The 21,898-nt window shown below is 48.2% G+C and overlaps 1 protein-coding gene across 2 annotated transcripts in view; it reads right to left on the bottom strand.

Annotated features, from left to right (window-relative positions):
* Positions 1 to 999, bottom strand: part of BCAS4 (breast carcinoma amplified sequence 4) — a 53,879-nt gene extending 52,880 nt beyond the window's left edge. Inside the window, exon 1 of one of the 2 annotated variants that reach the window (XM_045771554.2) lies at positions 725 to 999. In XM_045771554.2, the coding sequence (XP_045627510.2) occupies positions 725 to 904 (180 nt within the window). In that variant the 5' untranslated portion in view covers positions 905 to 999. The remainder of the gene's footprint in view (positions 1 to 724) is intronic. The other variant, XM_045771552.2, reaches the window with a different exon arrangement.
* Positions 1,000 to 21,898: the final 20,899 nt, after the last annotated feature.

The following is a 21,898-nucleotide window of genomic DNA, read 5'->3' on the forward strand; positions in this document are numbered from 1 at the left end:
CTCACCCTTTATTTGCTGTACTTCTGTCCTGCTTTTGAGATTTAAAAAGAGAATGAGTTGAATTCAAGCCTTAAATAACTCCTGGCGGACTCGGATAAATAACTCGTTCACAGCACTGTTAACAGACTGGCTTCAGCTGGAAGATGAAGGGCCTAGTTTCAGATCTACTTTTTATTCTGTGCTTTTAAAATAGAAAGTACAGCTAGAGACGAGGTATTTTCCCTCTTAGCAACAGCAGGACCAAGGCCCCGGGGCTTCCCCGCACAAACGCAGCCTGCCCGCCTCCTTCCAGGCCTCTGGCTCTCGGCTCGGAGCGGAGCGGGCTGAGCGCCCGGCCCGCGGGCAGGACCCGGGGGCGGCCTCCCCAGGGCCCCCGCCTGGCAAAGAGCAAGCAGCTCCGAGCGCGCCTCGCTTCCCCGTGCCGGCCGATGCTGGGAGCCCCCCGGGATGCGACGCGAGTCTGGGCCCCCGGGGGCCTTGTGGGCTGGAGGAGGGAGCGGCGCGACCTGCCGCGCATCTCTGGGTGGCGCCAGGCATCACCCCGCCGCAAAAGAGGGGACCCTCGGGCCCCTGCGCCGGGTGCGAGAGGATGCGGCGGGGACGCCAAGGGTTCGGGTCCCGGGCTCCGGAGGCCGCACCCACCCTTTCCTGCCCCGGGGTGCGAGGGCCCAGACCCCCCCAACCCCGAGACCCGCCTTCCCCACCGCCATCCCCTGTCCCCTACCTCGGCCCCGGGCTCGGGGGTCAGGAAGAGCGCGAGCTCGCGCGCCCCGCTGCGCACGGGCTCCGGCCGGTCGGCGTCCACGAGCAGCATCAGGAGCGCGACAGGGTCCAGCTGGCGGAGGCCGCCGGGGAGCCGGTGGCCGCGTCCCGGCCTTGGAGCCCCGCCCCCGACCGGCTGCATGCCCCGTGGCCCGCCTGGAGGAGGCGGGGCAGGTGCGCACCCGGCCGCGACCCCCCGCGCCTCCCGAAACGCCGGGCCGAGTGGGCAGCGCCACCCAGTGGCGCGTGGCGCTCACTGCGCCCGACCCTCGCATCACCTGGTAAAGCAGAGCTTCTCAAACTCGCCTGCAGATTGCAATCACCTGGGACCCTTAAAACTTCCAAAGTCCCGCGCACACACAGTCTCTGGGGTTGGGACCTGGGCACCAGTACTTTTTGAAGTTCTCCCGGTGATTCCAACATACAGCCGAGTTGGAGAACCGCCAGTATAAACCACCCCTTTTCCTTGGAATCTGGGCGGAGCCACGGTTCCCAGCCCCCACAGCACATTAGAATGCCCTGGGGAGCTTTCAAAAGCCCGGAAGCCAGGCCTCACGCCCGCCGATTCAGCCGGAATCCCTGGGGGTGGGACTTGGGGATCAGTAGTTTTTAAAGCTCCCCGGGTGATTCCAGCCGGCATCCTGCATAGAGAACGGCCATTCAGGGGATTCTTTCATTTAAAGACCAAAGCCCCCGCCCCCAAGGCCGCCCTAATTCCAGCCTCTTGTTCGCGCCAAGCGGAGAGTCCTGGAAATTTAGGGAAACCGGGTGTAGCGGTCCTTTTCCTCCCAGGAGCAGCTTTTAAAATAAACTCCCCAGGGAATTCGTAAATGCTCCAAGTTCGACACCCCCCCCCATACACACACCCCCCTGGGAGGCTTGTGTAGACCCTCTAGAGGCTGAAGAGGGCGGGGGGCATCTCCCCAGAGCAATCCGAATGAGCAAAATCCTAAAGATGGTGCAGAAGTACAGGGAAGTCTAGAGTTCTAATTTTTCTCCTATGACGTCTTTTTTTTTTTAATGTTGCATTTGTGTAACAAAACCAGGCAGGGTTTAGGGTTGTAAATAAATATACACGACGCCCCTCGTTCCTCTCTTCCTCCTCCGGACCCCCCGCCCCCATCTAAACGTAGTTTATCTGACAACCTAGGTAGGGGGCGTATGCACATCCTCGATCCCTCTTGGGGGGGATCTGTCACCGTACAATTTGTGCAAGTCCCACTTCCACATCTGCCTCCCGCTCATGTCTCCACATCTCTGCCCAAACATTCAGGCCTTCAGGTCAGGGTCGCTTTCTGGAAAAAACCTTGGCAAAGATTTGGGCCGCAGAGGGTTCGCTAAAGGATTTGATAGGAACCTGAATTTGGCCATTCATTACCGCCGTGATTTTTCCGATGCTCAGAGCCCTTCGTCTCACCTCAGATACCCAGGAACCAAGCCCAGACCCTCACCCCTGCAGGCGGGCTGGGACCCTCCCTCAGAAAAGCCCAGAACTGCCTTCAGATGACTTCAGCAAACTTCCGCTGGTGGATGAGACTCACCAAACATAATGCTAAGAAGAAAAGAAAAAAAAGAAAGAAAGAAAGAGAAAAAAAGACAAGTTGCAGAAGGCTCCGTAGGGCACGCTGCCATTAACATAAAGTTTTAAAAACATGCAAAACCACACTCTGCGTTGTGTATGGATACAGCCATATGGGGTAAAAGTATAAAGCTGCGCCTGGGAAGGGTGAGGGCCGCACTCAGGAAAGTGGGGGCGGAGGGGGGATGCAGGAGGCTTAGGAACGGGGTTTCGATTATACCCGAAACGTTGTCTTTCTTCTGCTGATGTTGGCTCTCAGAGTTAACCCTATTGAATGCCCAAAATGACTCATTAAAAGCAAGGCAAATAAAAGGCCTGGGATGTTATCTAGATATTATCTAGAAGTGCAGCCTGCTCGGCCCCCCTTGCCCTGGAGATGGGGTGTCTGGGAACGATCTGCGCTCTTGACCAGCGTCTCAGTGATTTCTACCCTGCGCTGAGTTGGCTAGCCAACAGTCATTTTGCTGTCAGGGTTGGTTTTTTCTTTTTTTTTTTTTCCCCTAAATGTGTGATTATGCCTTAGAAACATTTTGCTAAAAATACAGATGCCCGGAGCCCTCCCCCAACTTTCTGAATCGGAATCTCTGGGGAGCGAGACATCTGCCTCTTCACAGCTCTGCCGTTGATTCGGATGCACGCCAAAGTCTGAGAAGGACCCCTGCTTAGGGGCTCCCTCTTGCTGCGGGCTTTACCCAGGGACCCCCGTGGGAGGCCACATCAATGGTTTTCAACAAAGGGGACCGACTGTGTTCAAATCCTCTGGCTTCTCAGTGGAGCTTGGCTGTGCCCCAGCGCCCTGCCCTCAGTCCCCAGCTCTTGGGGAGACCCAGGGGCAGGCAGCAAGCCTGAGGCCTGGCATGCAGCCTGCCAGGGCCGCACCCTGCCCAAACCAGTTTGAACCAGCTGCAGAGATGGAGCCGTGGCGTGTCCCCACGAGCTCCCTCTGGCGCCCAAGCCGGGCTCGGAGCTGAGGCTCTGGTCTCCTGCTTGGGAGTCCTCCGCGGGGGCAGGCAGCGGGCTCTCTCCCAGCCTGCGGGTGGGGGTGCGTGTGGCTGCCCAGCTGGCAAGGTCCCCTGGAGCCACAGTAGGAGTCCCTAGCTGGGCCCCGGGGTCACACACTCTGCCACCCCCCATCCCCATCTGGCTTCACCTCCAGCTACAAAATGGTTGCCTGTTTGTGTCTTTTCAAGGTCAGTTCTCCCAGTTCAGGCCTCAGGCATACAAGGTTGTAGATTAGCAATGGTTCCCAAGCTTGGCGCCACATTGGAAACTCCTGGGAAGGTTCCAGAAAATACTGATGCCCAGTCCCCACCCCAGAGATTGTGATTTAATTGGTCTGGGGTGTGGCCTTGGTTTGGGGGCATTTAAAAGACCCCAAGTGATTTTAATCTGTACTGTTCCAGCTTAACTCTGCGGGTGCTGGTGACCCTGGGGTCCCTCTGTATCCACCACAGTCCTCAGGGTTACTGTGTCCCGAGGCACTGTTCACAGAGAAGGCCCTACTGAACCTCTACCACACCCTGGGAGGTAGGTGGGCCTTGCTGTGAGCCCATTTCACAGATGAAGAAACTGTGACAGAGACAGAGGGTAAACCACGTGCCCGGCATCATAACTCATATAAGCAAGAGCCAGGATTTAAACTCAGACAATCTGATTCCAGAACCCAACTCCTAAATGTTCACATCATACTGCATCCTACAAGATAACCCCTTTTGGTTCCTGGTGTTGCCTCCCTACTTGTAGCCTGGCCTGTTGGGAAAGTCTTGCTGCCCGGCCCCTGCACCAGCCCACCCTCCTCACTGCCCTCCCTCTACAGCACATTCTAGGCATCTCCCTTCTTGCTCATAAACCTTCAGTGGCTCCCCAGTCCCACTGAGTGATGTTCAAAGACCCCCCGTCCCCGGCCCTACCTTGCCAATCCATTTTCACTGCTTTTCTCTTTGAACCCTAAATGACAAATGGCAGCACATGGAGCCGGGCCAGGACAAGAGAGCCATGTGGGGTACAAACTCCAAGGGGACCTCGCTCTCGGGGTCTCCTCACATTGTGTGGCCTGGGTGTCTCGCTTGCCTTACCTGCCACATCGCTTGCTGCTATATACTGAATGTGTCCCTCCCCAGATTCCTTTGTGGAACCTAGCTCCCCAAGGTTAGGAGGTAGGACCTCTGGGAGGTGATCAGGTCAGGAGAGTAGGGCCCTTGTGAATGGGATTAATACCTTTATCAAAGAGGCCCCAGAGAGCTCCCCTGCCCCTTCCACCACGTGAGGACGCAGTGAGAAGTTGACAGCCCACAACCCAGAAGCAGGCTATCACCAGACACCGAAGCTGCTCGTGCCTTGATCTTGGACTTCCCAGTGTCCAGAACCACGAGAAAGAGCTGTTGTTTGTAAGTCATGGTCTGTGGGATTTTGTTATCGCAGCCTGAATGGACTAAGAGGTCTGCAAACGTGTTTGGTGTGGATAACATCATGTTTAAAGATGTGTATCTTTTCATTTGACACACTTTTATTTTTTTAAGATGCATTTCTTTATTTTAGAGAGAGTGCGCCAGGGGGACGGGCAGGGGAGAGGGAGAAAGAGAATCTCCAGCAGACTCTGTGCTGAGCACCGAGCCTAAGGCGGGGCTCGATCTCACGACCCCGAGATCATGACCCAAGCCCAAACCAAGAGTCAGATGCCTAACCCACTGGGCCACCCAGGCGTCCCGACAGGGTAGACTTTTACAGTTCACGTGGACATTCCGATTCCTGGCTTCTCTTGGAAAGAAAGGAAAGATCAGGAAACCACGAGCTTGCCCTGGGATGGCAGTACTTGGCCAGCGAAGGAGCCGCCCCCCGCTGCCAATCTTCCGCACCCGGCCCCAGTCTCTAACTGACCTGTTGGACCCTGAAGATGTCAGGTTTCGGACCCCAGGGTCCCCTGGACATGGCCCCACATCTATGTCCAGCATTTCCAGTCTGCAATGCCCTAGCTTCCCGCGAGCTGCCTCCACCAGCCTTCAAGGACCTATGTCCTGACCCGCAAGCCCGTGTGCCCTTTAGGCTTGCTTTCTGAGACCTTCCACCTTCTAAGCTGTAAATCCACCCCCCAGACTGCACGTTCCTGCAGGACAGAGAATATGTCTCATGCGTTTGGTTTTTTTTTCTTTTTCGCGGTGGGGGTCCAGCAGGGGGCCTCTCTGCACATAGAAGTCCTCAATAAACAGCACTATCTAAAATTTGAAGTCATTCTCCTGCTTAGCATCTCTGTTTCCCACTAGCAAACTCATGTGGAACACAACCCCCCTTCGAAGAGGCAGAGTGAAAAACCAGGTTTGGAAATTCTCACCCTAGAGGGGAAGGACACAGCGAGAGCACGGCTCCTATCCTTCCCTCCAAAGGAAAGCTTCGAATTCTCTGCAGTCATTCCATAGGGTTTTTTTTCTACCTCTTCCCCTTCCAAAACAGAGCTACACAAAGGGTCTCACAGCCTGGGAGGCAAGGGTCAAAGTTCAAACTGGCCCGCGCATGTCCACATCTAGCTTTATAGCTAGAGTCAGCCTGGGTTTGAGAAGCGAGAGAAGAATCACTGGTTTGGAGGAATGAGGAATTCTCCTTCCAGCTACTGAGATGGTTTGTAGAGTTTCCTGGATTTCAAAATTACAAAAAAGGAACTGTGGACTCATTTTCCTGTTTCACGTTTGGGGAAACTGAGGCTCCGTGGCCCAGGCCGACACGTGTAATGGCGAAGTGGAGTCCAGGTTCGGACCCACAGGCTTTCTAGGATCACACATGGAGATGGGACAGAACGCATCAGAAGACACTAGAAAGTGAAGTGCCCCAGCAACCGCAGTATTCTTTAGACTATTTGAGACATCTGAGTGTATTTGCTTTTCTGTTTCGGGAATGAGCGTCTCTGTTCACTCGGATTCAAAGGTCCTTTTCTGTCCTTGGAGGACATGGTATAGCGTCGTGCATACAGTAGGTACTCCATAAAGGATTTAACTGCTCTATATGAAACCTACAGTCATTTCAGCAGCAAACAAAAAAGCCGTGAGGGGCCTCGGGTTGTAACAATGGCCAAAAGTAAACACAACAAAATTTCTGGGGTGGGGGGGAAAGGTGTTTCTCTTAGTGACATTGTGGGAAACCCTGTTTTTAGCAGTTCAATTGACAAACATAGGGAATTTTTAAATTAACTTGGAGTTTAACTTAAGACAGTAAAATAACACATCTGCTAAAAGGCAAATGAGAAAGAGGATGCTTTTCTGAAAAATGCAGAGCAAAGAGCTAAAATTTTGTGGAGTATTCTCTGGCGCTGGATGGCCCCTGCTGGGTACAGAGGGTAGCTTTGAGAGGGAGGAATGCAGAGTGGCTAACTGCACAGACTTCAGAATCAAACTATCCGGTTTCAAATTCTGGTCCCCACCTAAAAGCTGTGTGACCTCAGTGGAGTTCCTTAACTTCTCTGTGCCTGAGTTTCCTAATCAGTAGAACAAAGTGCTACCCCTTCCTACTGCTGAAAAGATTCAACGAGCTGATCTATGCAAACTGTTTCAGTGTCTGGAATACAGCGAATGCTCAATAAATACTACATTCTAAGTGGAATATTGACAAAGTAGAGTGTTTCCAAGGGAGGGCAAAGAAGATGGCCAGATAACTAACAGGTGAAATCGCCAAGCCAGGTATTTGTCACCGAGTACGCACTTGATAAACCTCTGTTGAGACAAACCGAACATAAAGTCCTGTCATGTGATGCCAGTTTGAAGGTGCTGGCGCTGCTCTGCAGGGAGAAAGCCTGGATTATCGAAAGGAAGATCACGAGGAAGGAGTCCGTGAAATCGGCCAGAGACAAAAAGCCAGAGAAACCCCACCCGCCCGGCTGCGCGGGCCGGTCATCGCAAAGCGCTGGAACGCCACTGTGTGAAGGGCGCCCTCTGGTGTTGGCACTGCGCAGCAGCGGAGGGAGGCTGACTGCTAAGCTGGGCCCCAAGATTCCTGGCCGCTGGTGTCCGCACCCTGCGTAATCCCCACGTGCGGGTGGGATCAGCGGATACGATGGGCTGTCACTCCTGTGATTAGGTCACTGATTAGTCCGCATTCAGTTAATCAAAGGAGATTACCCTGGATGGGCCTGACCTAATCAGGCGGGCCCTGAAGGAGAGCTTGGAGGCCAGAGATGAGAGAAGTTCAGAGAGAGACACTCCTACTGACCTGGAAGAAGGCAAGCAGCCGTGCTGCACACTGTCCGTAGGGGTCACCGGGCAGGGGCCTGCAGGTGCCCCTAGGAGTCCGGCCCTTCAGACCTACACCTGCCCGAACTACTGCCTGAATGCATTCGGACGCCCACCCAAGCGGCTGAGAGCCCAGCCTAGTCAAGGACCCAGGTAACCCGTCTTATGCAGACTCCTGACCCATGGAAAGGGAGATAACAGATGTGTGTTGTTTCAAGCCTCCATGATTGTGGGAATTTGTTATGTAGCAGTAGGAAACAGGTACGGGGGCATGAGGGGTACCCGGAAACGAGGGGAGAAGTTGCTAAAAGTGAGGCTTACATGAGTGAGCAGCTGGTTCTCCAAGTGAGTCCCCGCTGATGGGACCATTCACCCCGTCGGGCTGCCACGCCCCTGTCCCTGTCCCTGTCCCTGGCACAGAGGGATAATATAGATGGGGTTTCTGCTGGGGTAGAGGGTTGACATGGGGGTGGTGTAGACGATGTTTCTGCTTACGACTACAAAAGGTCGATGCGTAGATCAGTGTTTGTCAAACTGGAATGTACCAGGTAAATGACAAAGAGCAGATTGTGATCCGGAGGTCTGTTCGGTGACCCAGACACCGCTGCTCTTCAAGCCACGTGAACTAGAAGCCCGCAGGATTTCTGATGGTCTCCAAGTGTTTCCTCTTTCAAGCATTTGCCTTTTATTTTCTTTCCCAGGATGTAGTGTGATATCAAGTCCACTAGACTATTAGCTCCTTGAGGACAGGAACCGCGTTTTCTCGTTCACAGCTGTAACCTCGCACCTGCCACAAAGTCCGCACGGTAGACAGTTGGCGTTTCGAATCAATGAGGTTTGTGAATCACTTTTTAATAGCTTTATTGAGCTATAATTTGCATACCGTTCAATTCATGTATTTAAAGAGTACGGTTCCACAGCATATACTAAAGTTACTCCCAGAGTTGTGAGACCATCACCATAATCGATTTTAGGACATTTTCATCACCCAAAAAAGAAATGCCACACTCCTGAGCCGCCACTCGCCAGTCCTCCCTTCCCTCCCCCTCCCCCCAGCCCCTGGCAGCCACCAGTCTACTTTCTGTCTCTCTGGATTTGTCTCTTCTGGACCTTCCATAGAAACGTAGCCTAGAGTATGTGGCCTTTTGTGTCTGAGCGCTTCCACGTGGCATAATGTCTTCAGATGTGCTCCCCGTCGTGGCATACGTCCACTCTTCGTTCCTTTACGTGGCCCAGTCCCTTTCCGCCCTACTCCATTATACAGATGTTCCACCAGTTGCTTATTCGTTCCTCAGTTGATGGCCATTTGGGCTGGTTATGGATCATTTTTTAATGGCGGTCAGTGATCACCAGTTAGTAGACCATCTCTATATTCATGTTTTCGTCATTCTCACCTTTTCTTGTCTGTTGCTACTCATCGAATTTCACCATATTAAAGGTTTTTTGTGTGTTTTTTTTTTTAAACAGCCTTTCACACACTTAGAAAAGAAAAGAAAGAATGCCATCTAGGGTTGACCAGAAGACGGAGAAGGACCTGGACCACCCAGCAGAATATAAACTCAGAACAACTTCCGCGGAGGGAAACCTGGCAATCCACATCCGGCATTTTATAACCTGTCCACAACCCTAGATCCAGAAATTCCGATTCTCAGATCTTTCCTAAGAAAACAATCGTGTTTGTGTGCAAATCCTTGAAGAGTTACAACAGGAGAAAATTAGAGATAGTGTGCACGGTCACTGACACGGGAACTGAGAAGGTAAATCGGGCACCGCCCGTACACAGACCTTGTGCAGACATAAAGGAGGGGCTGTGGATGAATATTTAATGAGGTGAAGAACTGTTCATACTATGTTGAGTGAAAAAAGCGAGGTCTAGGACTGTGCGGTCGCATCTCAGTTCTGTAAAAGAGAAAACTCCATGTACGCACACAGAACACAGGGCTGACAGCGGCTACTTCCAAGGGGAGGTAATGCCGTGATTTTAACTTTCCTCTTCTAGATTTTGCCTGCAGTGAACATAGATTAATTTTGCAATGTGACAAACAAATGTTTTATTTAAAGAAGTTCTTCTTGGGGCGGCTGACTGGTTCAGTCTGAAGAGCACGTGACTCTTGATCTGGGGGTCGTGAGTTTGAGCCCCTGTTGGCTGTAGAGATTACTTAAATAAAGTTTAAATAAAATCTTTAAAAAAATAAAGAAGTTATTATTATTATTTTTAAAGATGTTATTTATTTATTTGCCAGAGAGAGAGAGAGGGCACAAGCAGGAGGAGCAATAAGCAGAGGGAGAAGTAGGCTCCCTGCGGAGCACGGAGCCCGATGTGGAACTCGGTCCCAGCACCCTGGGATCATGACCTGAGCTGAAGGCAGATGCTTCACTGACTGAGCCACCCAGGTGCCCCCGAAAGAAGTTATTCTTAACCATGAAATACTGGTGACATATTTCTAAAAGGAAGCATCGTCATTGTATTATCCTTCTGGAAGGATTATCTAATTAGAAATAGTGAGCAAGCTATTTACTAAATATACCAAACCCCCAACAATAACTAGTTAGAAAATATAGTGGTTGTGGGCTGTCGGGGTGGCTCAGTTGGTGAAGTGTCTGCCTTCAGCTCGGGTCATGGTCCCGGGGTCCTGGGATCGAGTCCAACATCGGGCTCCCTGCTTAGCAAGGGGTCTGCTTCTCCCTCTCCTCCCCACTCGTGCTCTCTCTCGCTATCTCTGTCTCTCTCTACTAAATCTTCAAAAAAGAAAAAGAAAATATAGTGTTTGCAATAACTCCTTCCTAGGAGAACAAAGAACAGGACCTGGGAAGATACTTAACAGAAAATGTGCAGGAACCTGAAGAAGGAAACTGTGAGACTCTAGGAAAGAATATGGAGGAGGAAGCTACTGAGCGAAGAGGAGAATCCAGACCGTGAAGCTCTTCTCCCCTAAACTAATCCACACATTTAACGAAATCCTGCTCTAGGCCTGCAGTGGAATTTTTCTTTTGAAGTGCAACAAAAAGATCCCAGCGTCTACCTGTGAGAATAAACATAGAATATCTCATCGATCCTCAAACACACTTTTCTTTCCTATTTTAACATTTTTGAGACCAAGACGCATTTTAGATCGAGTGAACTAACGTGTCAAGGTTCACCAGCAAAGTTTTGAATGAGAGTAATTGAAATTACAAAATTATAAGAATTACCCTTCTTGTTCCACGGCTGTTCAGTAAGAAGGCAGAAGAATGTAAAAGATCAAAGCCCCCAAAATATTTTTGCTCACATTTGACACTTAAAATGTGAAAACCTGGGTACAATGGACAATTTCGTAGGAAACTATAACTTGGAAAAATACCAGAGAAAAAATCTAAACAGACCGATTTCCCCCGGGAGCAATGGCGATAGTTGTCCAAGATTTATGCCCCAAGAGTACCAGGGGGAAGTGGTTTCACAAGGGAATCCACCCTACAAGATCTTTAGGGAATAAAAAAATTCCAACATTATTTGAACTTCTTGAGAGCACATAAAATTTCTTTTCCTTCAAATTATCTTCAAAAGTAAACAGAACACTGGTACCAAAGCCGGATAAAAGTGCCACAAAAAGGAAACAAACATTTTCTCTTATGAATATTTATGCAAAAATATTACATTAGGAAGCAGAATCTAATAGCACATTAACAAATACTAATATAGCATAACCCAATGAGGCTTATTCCAGGAAGACTAGTTCAATGTTAGAAAATCTCTTAAGAGAATTAATTCATATTAATAGATCCAAAGAGAAAAATCATGATTTTTTTTTAAAGCTGAAAAGGCATTTGACTAGATTTGGCACCCTTGTTTGATGAAAACACACCCCAAATACCCAAACATACACAAATACACACACACATTCACACTAACTCTAGTAGGAATTGATGGATGATTAAAAACTTTTTATTATGGAGAATTTCAAGCATAAATTGTTTTAAACGTAAGTAAAAAGTTCAAAAAATTGCTAGTTCATGGTCAAGACTGTTTGATCTATACGCACACGCACTTTCTCTCCTACTCGGAAATACAATGGTTGTCTTATACGCAAACGACAACAGGCGAGAAGACACAGTGGAGGATAAAAACATCCAGGAACAAAGCTAACCAGAGAGGAGAAGACATACCTGAGGAAAATCGCACACTCTGGAGGACAGGAGTCTGTCCAACAGAAAATGCGTATCCTATCTTGGCTTGGACAACCTGGGATCGGGAAGAGGCCAGTCTCTCTAAATTACCGCAGAGATTTCATGCAACCCCAGTGACCATCTCAAGAGCTTTTTGTTTCTGCTTTTAACTCGACAAAGTGATTCTCACATTCATATGAAAATCTAAGGAGCACAGAGAGGCAAACCCTGGGGGCGGGGGGAGCAACCGGGGGATGTGGTCGGCAGAATGATCCCCCCATAGATGTCTGGGTCCTAATCCCCAGAACCTGTGAATAGGTTGTTACCTGAGAAGAGGAAATGAAGGTTGCAGTTGGAAGTTCGCTAGCTGGTTGATGTTGATGTGGGCAGATTATCCTAGATTATCCGGAAGGGCACAGCGTAACCACAAGGGCCCTTAGAAGTGAAAGGGGGAGGCAAGGGGTCAGTGTTTGCGAGATGCAGTGTGGGAAACTCGACCCACCATCGCTGGCTCTGGAGATGGGAGGAAGGGGGCATGAGGTGAGGAATGCGCGTGGCCTTCAGAAGCTGGAACCCTCCAGAAATGTCTCCAGAAAGGAATAGAGCCCCACCGGCACCCTGATGGTCGCCCCGTGAGACCCATTTCAGACTCCTGACCTCAGAACTATAAAGTAATAAGTCTGTGTTGTTTTCAGCCAGCAAGCTGGTGGTCACTGGTTACAGAAACAACAGCAAACTAACGCAGGGGATTAGGCCTCCCAAATATTAAACCCTGCCGTAAATCCTCAATAATTAAAACGGTATGGAAATGAGGGGCACCTGACTGGCTCACGGGGTGGGGGGAGCGTACGACTCCTGATGTTGGGGTAGTGAGTTCGAGTGCCGTGTTGGGCGTAGAGATTACTAAAAAAATAAAGAAACTTGGGGCACCTGGGTGGCTCAGTCAGTTGAGTGTCGGCCTTCGGTTCAGGACATGATCTCAAGGTCCTGGGATCGGGTCCTGGGATCGGGCCCCATGTCGGGCTTTCTGCTCAGTGGGGAGTCCGCATCTCCCTCTCCCGTTCCCCCTGTTTGTGCTCTCTCTCTCTGTGTCAGATAAATGAAATCTTTTATTTATTTATTTATTTATTTATTTATTTATTTATTTATTTATTTTTTAAAGATTTTATTTATTTATTTGACAGAGATAGAGACAGCCAGTGAGAGAGGGAACACAAGCAGGGGGAGTGGGAGAGGAAGAAGCAGGCTCCTAGTGGAGGAGCCTGACGTGGGGCTCGATCCCAGAACGCTGGGATCACGCCCCGAGCCGAAGGCAGATGCTTAACCGCTGTGCCACCCAGGCGCCCCAGATAAATGAAATCTTTTAAAAAAGGAAAAACTAGAAGTTTCTGTATGTCAAAACTACTATAAGCATATTCTTTTTTTTTTTTTTTAAAGATTTTATTTATTTATTTTTTTTTGAAGAGTTAGAGACAGCCAGAGAGAGAGGGAACACAAGCAGGGGGAGTGAGAGAGGAAGAAGCAGGCTCATAGCAGAGAAGCCTGATGTGGGGCTCGATCCCATAATGCCGGGATCACGCCCTGAGCCGAAGGCAGACGCTTAACGACTGCGCCACCCAGGCGCCCCTACTATAAGCATATTCTAAAATAACGTAAGGGCCTCGGAAATATTCTATATCCCGACTGCGGTGGGGCTCATATGGACGTACTGAATCTGTTGCGAATCATTGAACTGTACATTCCAAGTACGTGGCATTGAACTGCATTATACCTCAGTGAAGTTCGTTGTTAGGAACAGTCTCGTGACAAGCTGGGAAAAATTATTTGTCCCTACCACATATCATAGTCAAAGGGTGCTCTCCGTCATATACACAGGACTTCTGGAAACTGATAAGAAAAACACCAAGTGGGCAAAGTATATGAAAAGATAGGTGGAAGAAAAGTTCATTCAAGAAGCTCATAATCATATGAAAAGAGGTTCAGTCTCACTCATAAATAAGATACATTCTTCAACCATCGGACCGGTGAAAAGGCACAGGCTCGCAAGGCTCTGGGGAGGCAGACATTGATACCCTTTGTTGACGGGAGTATAATGGACGCACCCCGAGGAAGACGAACCAGCCCTACGTCTCAAAATCACAAGTGCACGTGCTTTTTCCCTCCCTAACTCCTTTTCTAGGAATTTACTTTATCAGTATATTTCCATCCATGCAAAATGACCTATGAGTTCAATTATTGATTGCCACGCAGCCGCTGTGGCTGAAGAATTGACAGAAACGAAGGCCCACCCCTAGGGGATTGTTTAATATATGAAACTGGTTACAGATGATGGAACTGTAGAAGTGAGGGGGGATGCAAGGTGGTATCCCAGATTACACCCTGGAACAGAAAAACAGACATTCGTGGAAAACTGGTGAAGTCCAAAGGAAGTCTGAAGTTCAGTCAATAGTCATGCTAGAGACTGAATATCTGGGTGTCTCTCCCCTCCCCCCATTCATATGTTGAAGACCTAATCCCCACTGCGTGCGTGCGGCCCTGATCCCAGAAGAGTAGTATCTTCAGGGTCCTGATAAGAAGAGATGCCAGAGGTGCGGTTGGTCCTTGGGTGAATTGGGGACAAAGAAAGGAGAACGTGTTTGCACTGTGTACTTTCTAAGCTTGTTTTGGTTGTTTGAGCCACGTGAATTTACTGACCATTCCAATGATGGATTCTGTAAGAAGGAAAGAACATTGGGGAGGAGCAAAAGGATTCGCTCTGTAGATGCAAGAGTGTATTTTAAAGCTTCAGGAATCAAAAAAGCATGAAATGCTTCCAAAGGAGACAAAGAGATCAATAAAGCAGAATGATCTGGCTAAAACAAGCCCAAGAACATCCAAGAAGTGAGTCCACGATCAAGGTGAAATTTCAGTTCGGGGAGAAAGTACGGTCTTACTCAACACATTACGCTGGAATACCTGGAGCCCTGAAAAACCAGACCTCTTTCTTTCACCGAACCATTGGATCATTTTCAGGTGGACTAAATATTTAAATGTAAAAAAAAAAAATCATAAAAGTACTGTAGCACTTCAGCTACAATCTGGGTAAATATTTATAGAATTTGAGGGTTAAGTTGTAAGAGGAAAGAATAAAGGATTTTACTGTAGGAAATAAAAGATTCCTGTGCAATAAATACGAAAGCCAAGGACAGACACCGTAAGAAGCAAATGACTAATGAGGAAAAAGTGAGAGCCAAAACGTTGACTTCCTGAATATATAAAACACTTGTATATATCAAGAAAAGGCCAGTGGTGCCTGGCTGGCTCAGTCCGTACAGCACGTGACTCTTGATCTCAGGGTCGTGAGTTCAAGCCCCATGTTGGGTGTGGAGCCTACTTTAAAAAAAAAAAAAAAAGGCCAGTACCTCAATTTGTCAAGAGTCATGCAAAGGACGCAAATAAAGAAGATAATAAACAAAACACAAATAAACAATAAAAAAAGAAAAACCTTGTCCTAATAATCAAAGATCTGCAATGTAAAATAATGAAATGCTTTTTTCCCTACTAAATAGGCAGACCATAAAAATAATAAATCTGATGTTTTAAAGGGAAAAAGACTCACACGTACCCCGGGTAAGGATGTAGAGGAGAACAACCTTCCCGAAAGATAAATGGATATTTTCTTGAGCCAAATCTTGTGCTTTGACTTGATGATTCCTCTTCTGGGAATTTATCCTAAGGAAAAAATCAAACAAAGAACAAAAAGATGTATTTACAAAGCTGTTCACCACAGCCCTGTTTATAACTGAGAAAAAATGGGGGCACCTGGATGGCTCAGTCCATTGGGCGGCTGACTCTTGGTTTTGGCTCTGGTCATGATCCTGGGGTTCTGGGATCGAGCCCTATGTCCTGCTTCACGCTCAGCGGGGAGTCTGCTTGTCCCTCTGCCCTCTGCACCTCCCCCCTGCACGCACTCTCTCTCTCTCTCTCTCAAATAAATACATAAATAAAATCTTTATAATTAAGAAAAAATGAAAGCAGCTAACGATAGGGAATTGGTTTCCAAAACGATGGCTCATCTATACAATGAAATACGACAAAGCCATTATAAATGATGCAGAGATATTTTGACAGAGCGGAGACATTCACAATATATTGTCCTCTGCAGAAAGCAAACTACAGAATAATTTATATGTTATGATCCCGTCAAAACATATCAGGTAATATATATATTGATATGCATGTGTACCAAAAAACTTAAGAGTGGTTATCTCTGAAAAGTGATTTGGGGGGGCGGGTGACTTTTTTCTTTTATATGTGCACTTTTTTCCTAAAATTTCTCCTGAAATCTTCTGTCACTTCAGGGCACCCTCGGCTTCCCTAAACAGTCAGGGTTTCATAAGCAAAGTTACATACGCAAATACATGTTTCTCCTTCCTGCGTAGGAGAAGCTCCGAGCCCAGACGTGAATATACAAAAAACCTTGCCTACAGTTTTTACTTTTGTTTCCGGTTGATGGGAACAACATCTAGGAATGAGTTCTTCAACGAGAAAAATGCAAAAACAATTAGCCGTAGGAAGAAAGGAGTAAAAATAAGCAGCAGGTCTATTTGCCAAGGAGCCAGTGGTTTGCTGTTCTGAGAAGCCCTAGTCGAGAGCCAACCACTGGGCTGGAAATGAGCTCCCACTAAGGAATAAATTATGCATGGCCACCGTTAAATATTTCATCCGCCCTTAGCCATTATTTGTCTTCGCGTGGCTAAAAGAGGAAAGACTTCGTAAGCAATTTCAGTCCGGCCCTCCATCCCCCATCCCCGAGCGGCCGCCGATGTTCAAACACAAGCCCTTCTCAAGAGGAAGAGTGCTGGCCACGATAACAGTAAGAGATGACTTGGCCGGTCCAACTGGAACTTCACGCCTTGATGAAGGGATGTCAAGGTGACCTCCCCTTCCGCATCGTCATCCCTCAAAATCACGAGCGTTTTGCTCGACTTCACACACTGTTTGAAAGACGGACGTTTATGAAGTCTTGGCGGCGCCCAGACGAAGGGGTTTTGTGTTGCTCTGTATCCACGCCGCGAGTGGAAGAGGCGAGAAGGATATCTGAGGAGTTGTCAGGAGCTGATGGAGCCCATTCAGCCCTTGGCCGTTTGGCCAGCTTCCCCGGCGGCTCTGCCCCCTCTCCTGGCTCTCCCCCTTCACCGTTGCTTCCCACCCTCTCCCCTGGCCCTGTGTGCTTGGCCGCTGGAGGCACATGCCAGCCCCACTGGGCACAGGCCCTGCGGACGCCAGCCAAGACACCCTGGGGGTGCAGGAAGGACAGCCAGGCTGGCTCACTAGAAAAACCCTCGGGTCGCAGCTGAGCGGCCCAGGGTTTACAGTTGCCTTCTGCGGGGGCCTGAACAATTACGACGATGGCCATTTGGGGGTGAGGTTTATTGGGAATCCCTTCTCAAGTCTTGCCTGGCATTTTGTGTGGGCTAGAAATCGAGTTTCACCTTCAGGCAGACCGTGTGTGTGTGTGTGTGTGTGTGTGTGTGTGTGTGTGTGTGTGTGGACATGCATCTACCCGATTTAAAATCAATGAGTCAAAGTTGTCTGTGTTTTTAAGTCATGAAGGCTTTTGCGCCTTTCTCTGCTTTCCCGGACAGGAGCTCAAGCAAGGGGAGCCCACATTTCTGTGCGACATTCTATCATCCTCGTGGCTTGCTGTCCTTCAGAGTGACTGACTGGAGGTTCTTTCTGACTCCAGGGGCTGGTGGGGTCAGCCTCCGGCCCCCCCGAGAGGCACCGCGGTTCGGCATGGCTGTTCCCACTCGGCCGTCCTCGTTGGCGTTCTGGAAGAACCATGTTCTTGAGCCCTCTCCAAGTTCCCTTACCCACGCTCTGCAGGCACTTGCCAAGTTAATGATTTAGTTTCTGAGTCACTGAGCATACAGATTTTTGCCTGAGTCACCGCGGGTACGTACCTGAGACAGCAGCTGAAGGCCTCTGGGAATGTTGGAGAAAACCTGATTTGCAACTCCCTAGCTCCCACAGATCGAAGGTGAGCCTGGCTGGCAGGACCGAAGGCCCGGGAACAGAACCCCTATGTTCTGTAAGAACAGCACTGTGTTTCCTTGGAGGTAACCTGCTCTTAGTCAAGAACAATGGGTGAAGGCCATTTCCTTGTGGTTCGTGCGTTGCTAGAGACCAAACGGACGAGGAATGCTGCACAGACAGAATCAGTGGGTTGAACCACAAGTCCAATTCCAGCCTTTCCCGTCCTTTCTTTCAGCGGATAACCCAGGACAGTGACCTTCGAGGGAAGGGGGGAACAGCAGAGGGAAGAGAGCCGTTGGTAGGTCTGTGGTGGCTGAGGGCAAACCGGCGGCCTGCCTCAGGACAGTTTTAACAATCCGACCGTCTCATGTGAAATTCTGGGTTTCTGGCATCTTCTGCAAAGTTCAAAGAGCTGGCAACACTGGGGCCACACATGCCCACATGGCAATTACAGAGTGTTACACACATACACACACACCCACAAACGTGTAAAAGGGGACTCTGATTTACCAGCGCCACGGGCCCTGTCCCACCCTGGCCCCTTGGGCATTTGAATTTATACCCATTGCTCTAAGACCATGTTTCTCTCGTTTCTACATTTCAAACATAATAAACTTTGAACTTTCTGCCATTTCCGATTGAAGTTTCTATTGGATTTACGTATTCTTTATATACTAGATTTCGATCAGATTTAAATCAAATCAAATCAAAGTAGAGAACAGTACCTGAAAACACAAGTCTAGATGCTGTCATTATCAGATTTAAACTTGTCCTTCAAATTCACAACACTGCCATCAGACCCCAAATAGGATTGCACGTTTACCACTCCCTCGGATAGAGGACTGCTCTCTGTCCCCATTTACCTTTGCAAAGTACTTTATGCTTTTGACCCTCTCCCTTGTGAAACCTGAAAACCCAAATACTTTTATATATATATATATATATATATATATATATATATATATATATATATGTATTTGAGAGAAAGAGAGCATGAGCGGGGGGGGGGCAGGGGGAGAGGGAGGAGCGGGGAGCCCAATGCAGGGCTCTATCCCAGGACCCTGAGATCATGACTCAAGCCAAAGGTAGCCGCTTAACCGACTGAGCCACCCAGGCGCCCCTACCCAAATACTTTATAACCGAAGCTGCAGGGGGTAACCACTGTGCTCACTTCCCGTGGCCTTTCCTCTTTCTTATGGTGGCAGCACCCTGGTTCCTTCCCTGATTCCTTACCACCACCGCCAACCCAGGCAGAGTTGGGCCCATGACCCAGCCAGGGCTGGTCAAAGTCGGCTCTGAGGCTTTCGTTGTGATCAGCGGGGAGGAGAGGCTCCCTCCCGGGTGAGCTGCTCGTACGACCAAACGTACACTGGAGCTGCTGGAGGCCACTTTTGCCACCACAAGTGGGTCATCTGCCTGGGAAAAGAGCAGAGGAAAGCAGAGCAAGAAACGGAGAGAGATTCTAGCTGGTGCTGTAAAATCTGGTGCCCACCAGCTCCATGTGGCTCCATGTAAATCACACGCACGTGAAAATTCAGCTTCGCAGCCACACGGGGCACATCTCAACTTTGCAGCAGCCACGTGTGGGCTAGAGACGACTGTGGGGAATGAGCAAATACAGGCCATGCCCATCATCGCAGAGTTTTATCGGACAGCACTGGTCGAGAGTATCTGTGACCCAGGTCTAGCCTTGGTTTTTCAGCTACGTAGCCAGTAAAGCTTTGTATTTCAGCGATTGGAGTTGGGTTTATTCATAATCCACAGAATCCAAAGGCAGAAGCCTCCGATTCATACTCTTGGGACTTGACCGTGCACATGCTTTAGGTTCCATGGGATGTTTTCCTTCCCTGGAGTCGGTGCCAGAAAAAATCCTCCCTGGGTCCAGAAGCGTGGTTAGGCAGATAACACTCCAGAATACTCCTGCCGGGTCACCATTCCCACCACTTCTTCAGTTAGAAGACAAGCGAAGATGCGCGGAACAGACGGATGTTGGACACGGATGTCTTTCCTGAGCACCCGTCCGTGTTTATCAGCCTAAGAACAGTTAGAACCCTGGATGACTTAGAACAGAGTTTCCCGTCAGCAAGTGTCATGGGGCGCCTGGGTGGCTCAGTTGGAAGAGCACGGGACTCAGTCTCGGGGTCATAAGTTTGAGCCCCATGTTGGGTGTAGAGATTACCCCCCAAAAAGCAACTTTAAAAAAATGTGTGGGGCACCTGGGTGGCTCAGTCAGTTAAGGGTCCGACTCGTGGTTTTGACTCAGGTTATGATCTCAGGGTCATGGGATCCAGCCCCACATCAGGGTTGGTGCTGAGAGTCGAGTCTGCTTCTCCCTCTCCCTTTGCTCCCCTCCCACCTTGCTCTCTTGTGCTCTAATAAATAAAAACTTAAAAAAAAAATTAAGTGTTTTTACATGAGCGGTGTTGAAATAAACTGACAGGCTCTGCCTCCTGACATGGCACAAGGACGATGTAACGTCACATACGTGGCATTCTTGCCCCAAAGCGTAACTTGAATCTAATTATAAGGAAACAGATAAACCCAAAATGAGGAACAGTCTGCAAAAAGTTTGTCTTTAACTTTTCAAAAATGTCAGTATTATAAAAGACAAAGAAAAGCTGAGGAACTGTTTTGGATGAAAGCAAAGCAGAGAGACTTGCCATCTAAGTGAGATACCTGGTTCTGGACTGGATCCTGATCAGGGGAAATCTCCTGTAAAGGACATTTGGGGACAATTGGTGAGATTCTAGTATGGCTTGTATATTACATTTTCTGAATTTGATAAATGAACTTTGGTTGCATAAAGGAATGTGTAGTTCTAGAATATCCATGTTCTTAGGAAATATGTGCTTGTCTTTAGGGGGTTAAGGTGATCTCTGCAACCAATTCTCAAATGTTTCAGGAGAAACTACAGAGAGATAAAGCAAATGTGGGTATAATCTAGGTGAGGGGTATAAGCCAAACTGCCCTGTAGCTCTTTCCCACATCTGAAGTTATTTAAAAATATAAAAGCATGCAGGCAATACAGTGCTACCCCCACACACCCCCCTTAAGAAGAGAAAAATGCTGGAATGTTCTATGGCAAATCTTTCAAGCAGAAAGCAAAGTGCTTCCCAAGTGTTTTTCAAATAGTGCATCCTGAAATTGTTTTGGGATGTCCCAATAAACATTTTAAAGAATGGGATAGAAAATCAGGCATTTTTCACATAATCGTTTCACTTTGTGACACCTGCAATTATATATATGTATGTGTATGCTTGTATGTATATACGCACATTCATAACGTATCTGTGTACTGGATCACAAGGATCAATGCATTTCTTACTGTGGCTTAGTTTCTAAAAAAAATGTTTGAAAGCCATTCTGCTACAGTATCTTTAATAGGGTGACTAGCATTGAGACACCTCCAGTTCACACCTATCGACCTGTCCTGTCCGTAGAATTAATAGCAAACGCACTCTAAAGCGTCCTGGTATGGATTATAAATTATAGTCCCTCTTATTTTAAATGCTTGAACTCCTTCTTGTAACAAAGTACGGTATACGTTAAGTATGCTTGGTGGCCAAAAAAGAATTTCAGCCTTTTTTAAATAAGAAGAATGAATTTATGTTATTTGTATAATTGAAAAAAATTTCAACGTTACCTATACTAATCCTGTATTAAGTAACTGTTCTCCATTCCTTGGGATTATAATGAACTAGTTAACTAGAATAAACTAGAAAATAATTATTTCCTATTACATGAAGAACATTGGTTTTGGAATAAATACCATTCCCAAAAGAGAGGCTTCTTTTGGGAAAGAAGGTGTCCCTGGGAAAACTGGGGGCACTGGGTGGCTCAGTCGGTTAAGCGGCTGCCTTTGGCTCAGGTCATGATCTCAGGGTCCTGGGCTCCATGCTCGGCAGGGAGTCTGCTTCTCCCCCGCCCCTCCCCCTGCTCATGCTCACTCTCTCTCAAATAAATAAAATCCTAAAAAAAATGGGAAAACTAAATATAGATTGTAAATAAAGTACGAACTCCACTGAATTTTAATATTAATTTATAAAATGCACAGACTTTATAAAATACAATTTAGGGACATTATCTTTTAAAGTATTCTCTAAATCTTACAAAGTAATTTCCTTTATAATTTACCTTCTAGTAGCCAGTCAGACATCCACCCAATGACACACCAGGAGGCACG

This window comes from Ursus americanus, chromosome 22 (assembly GCF_024610735.1).
Source record: "Ursus americanus isolate L20-20 chromosome 22, mUrsAme1.1.p, whole genome shotgun sequence".
Classification (NCBI taxonomy): domain Eukaryota; kingdom Metazoa; phylum Chordata; class Mammalia; order Carnivora; family Ursidae; genus Ursus; species Ursus americanus.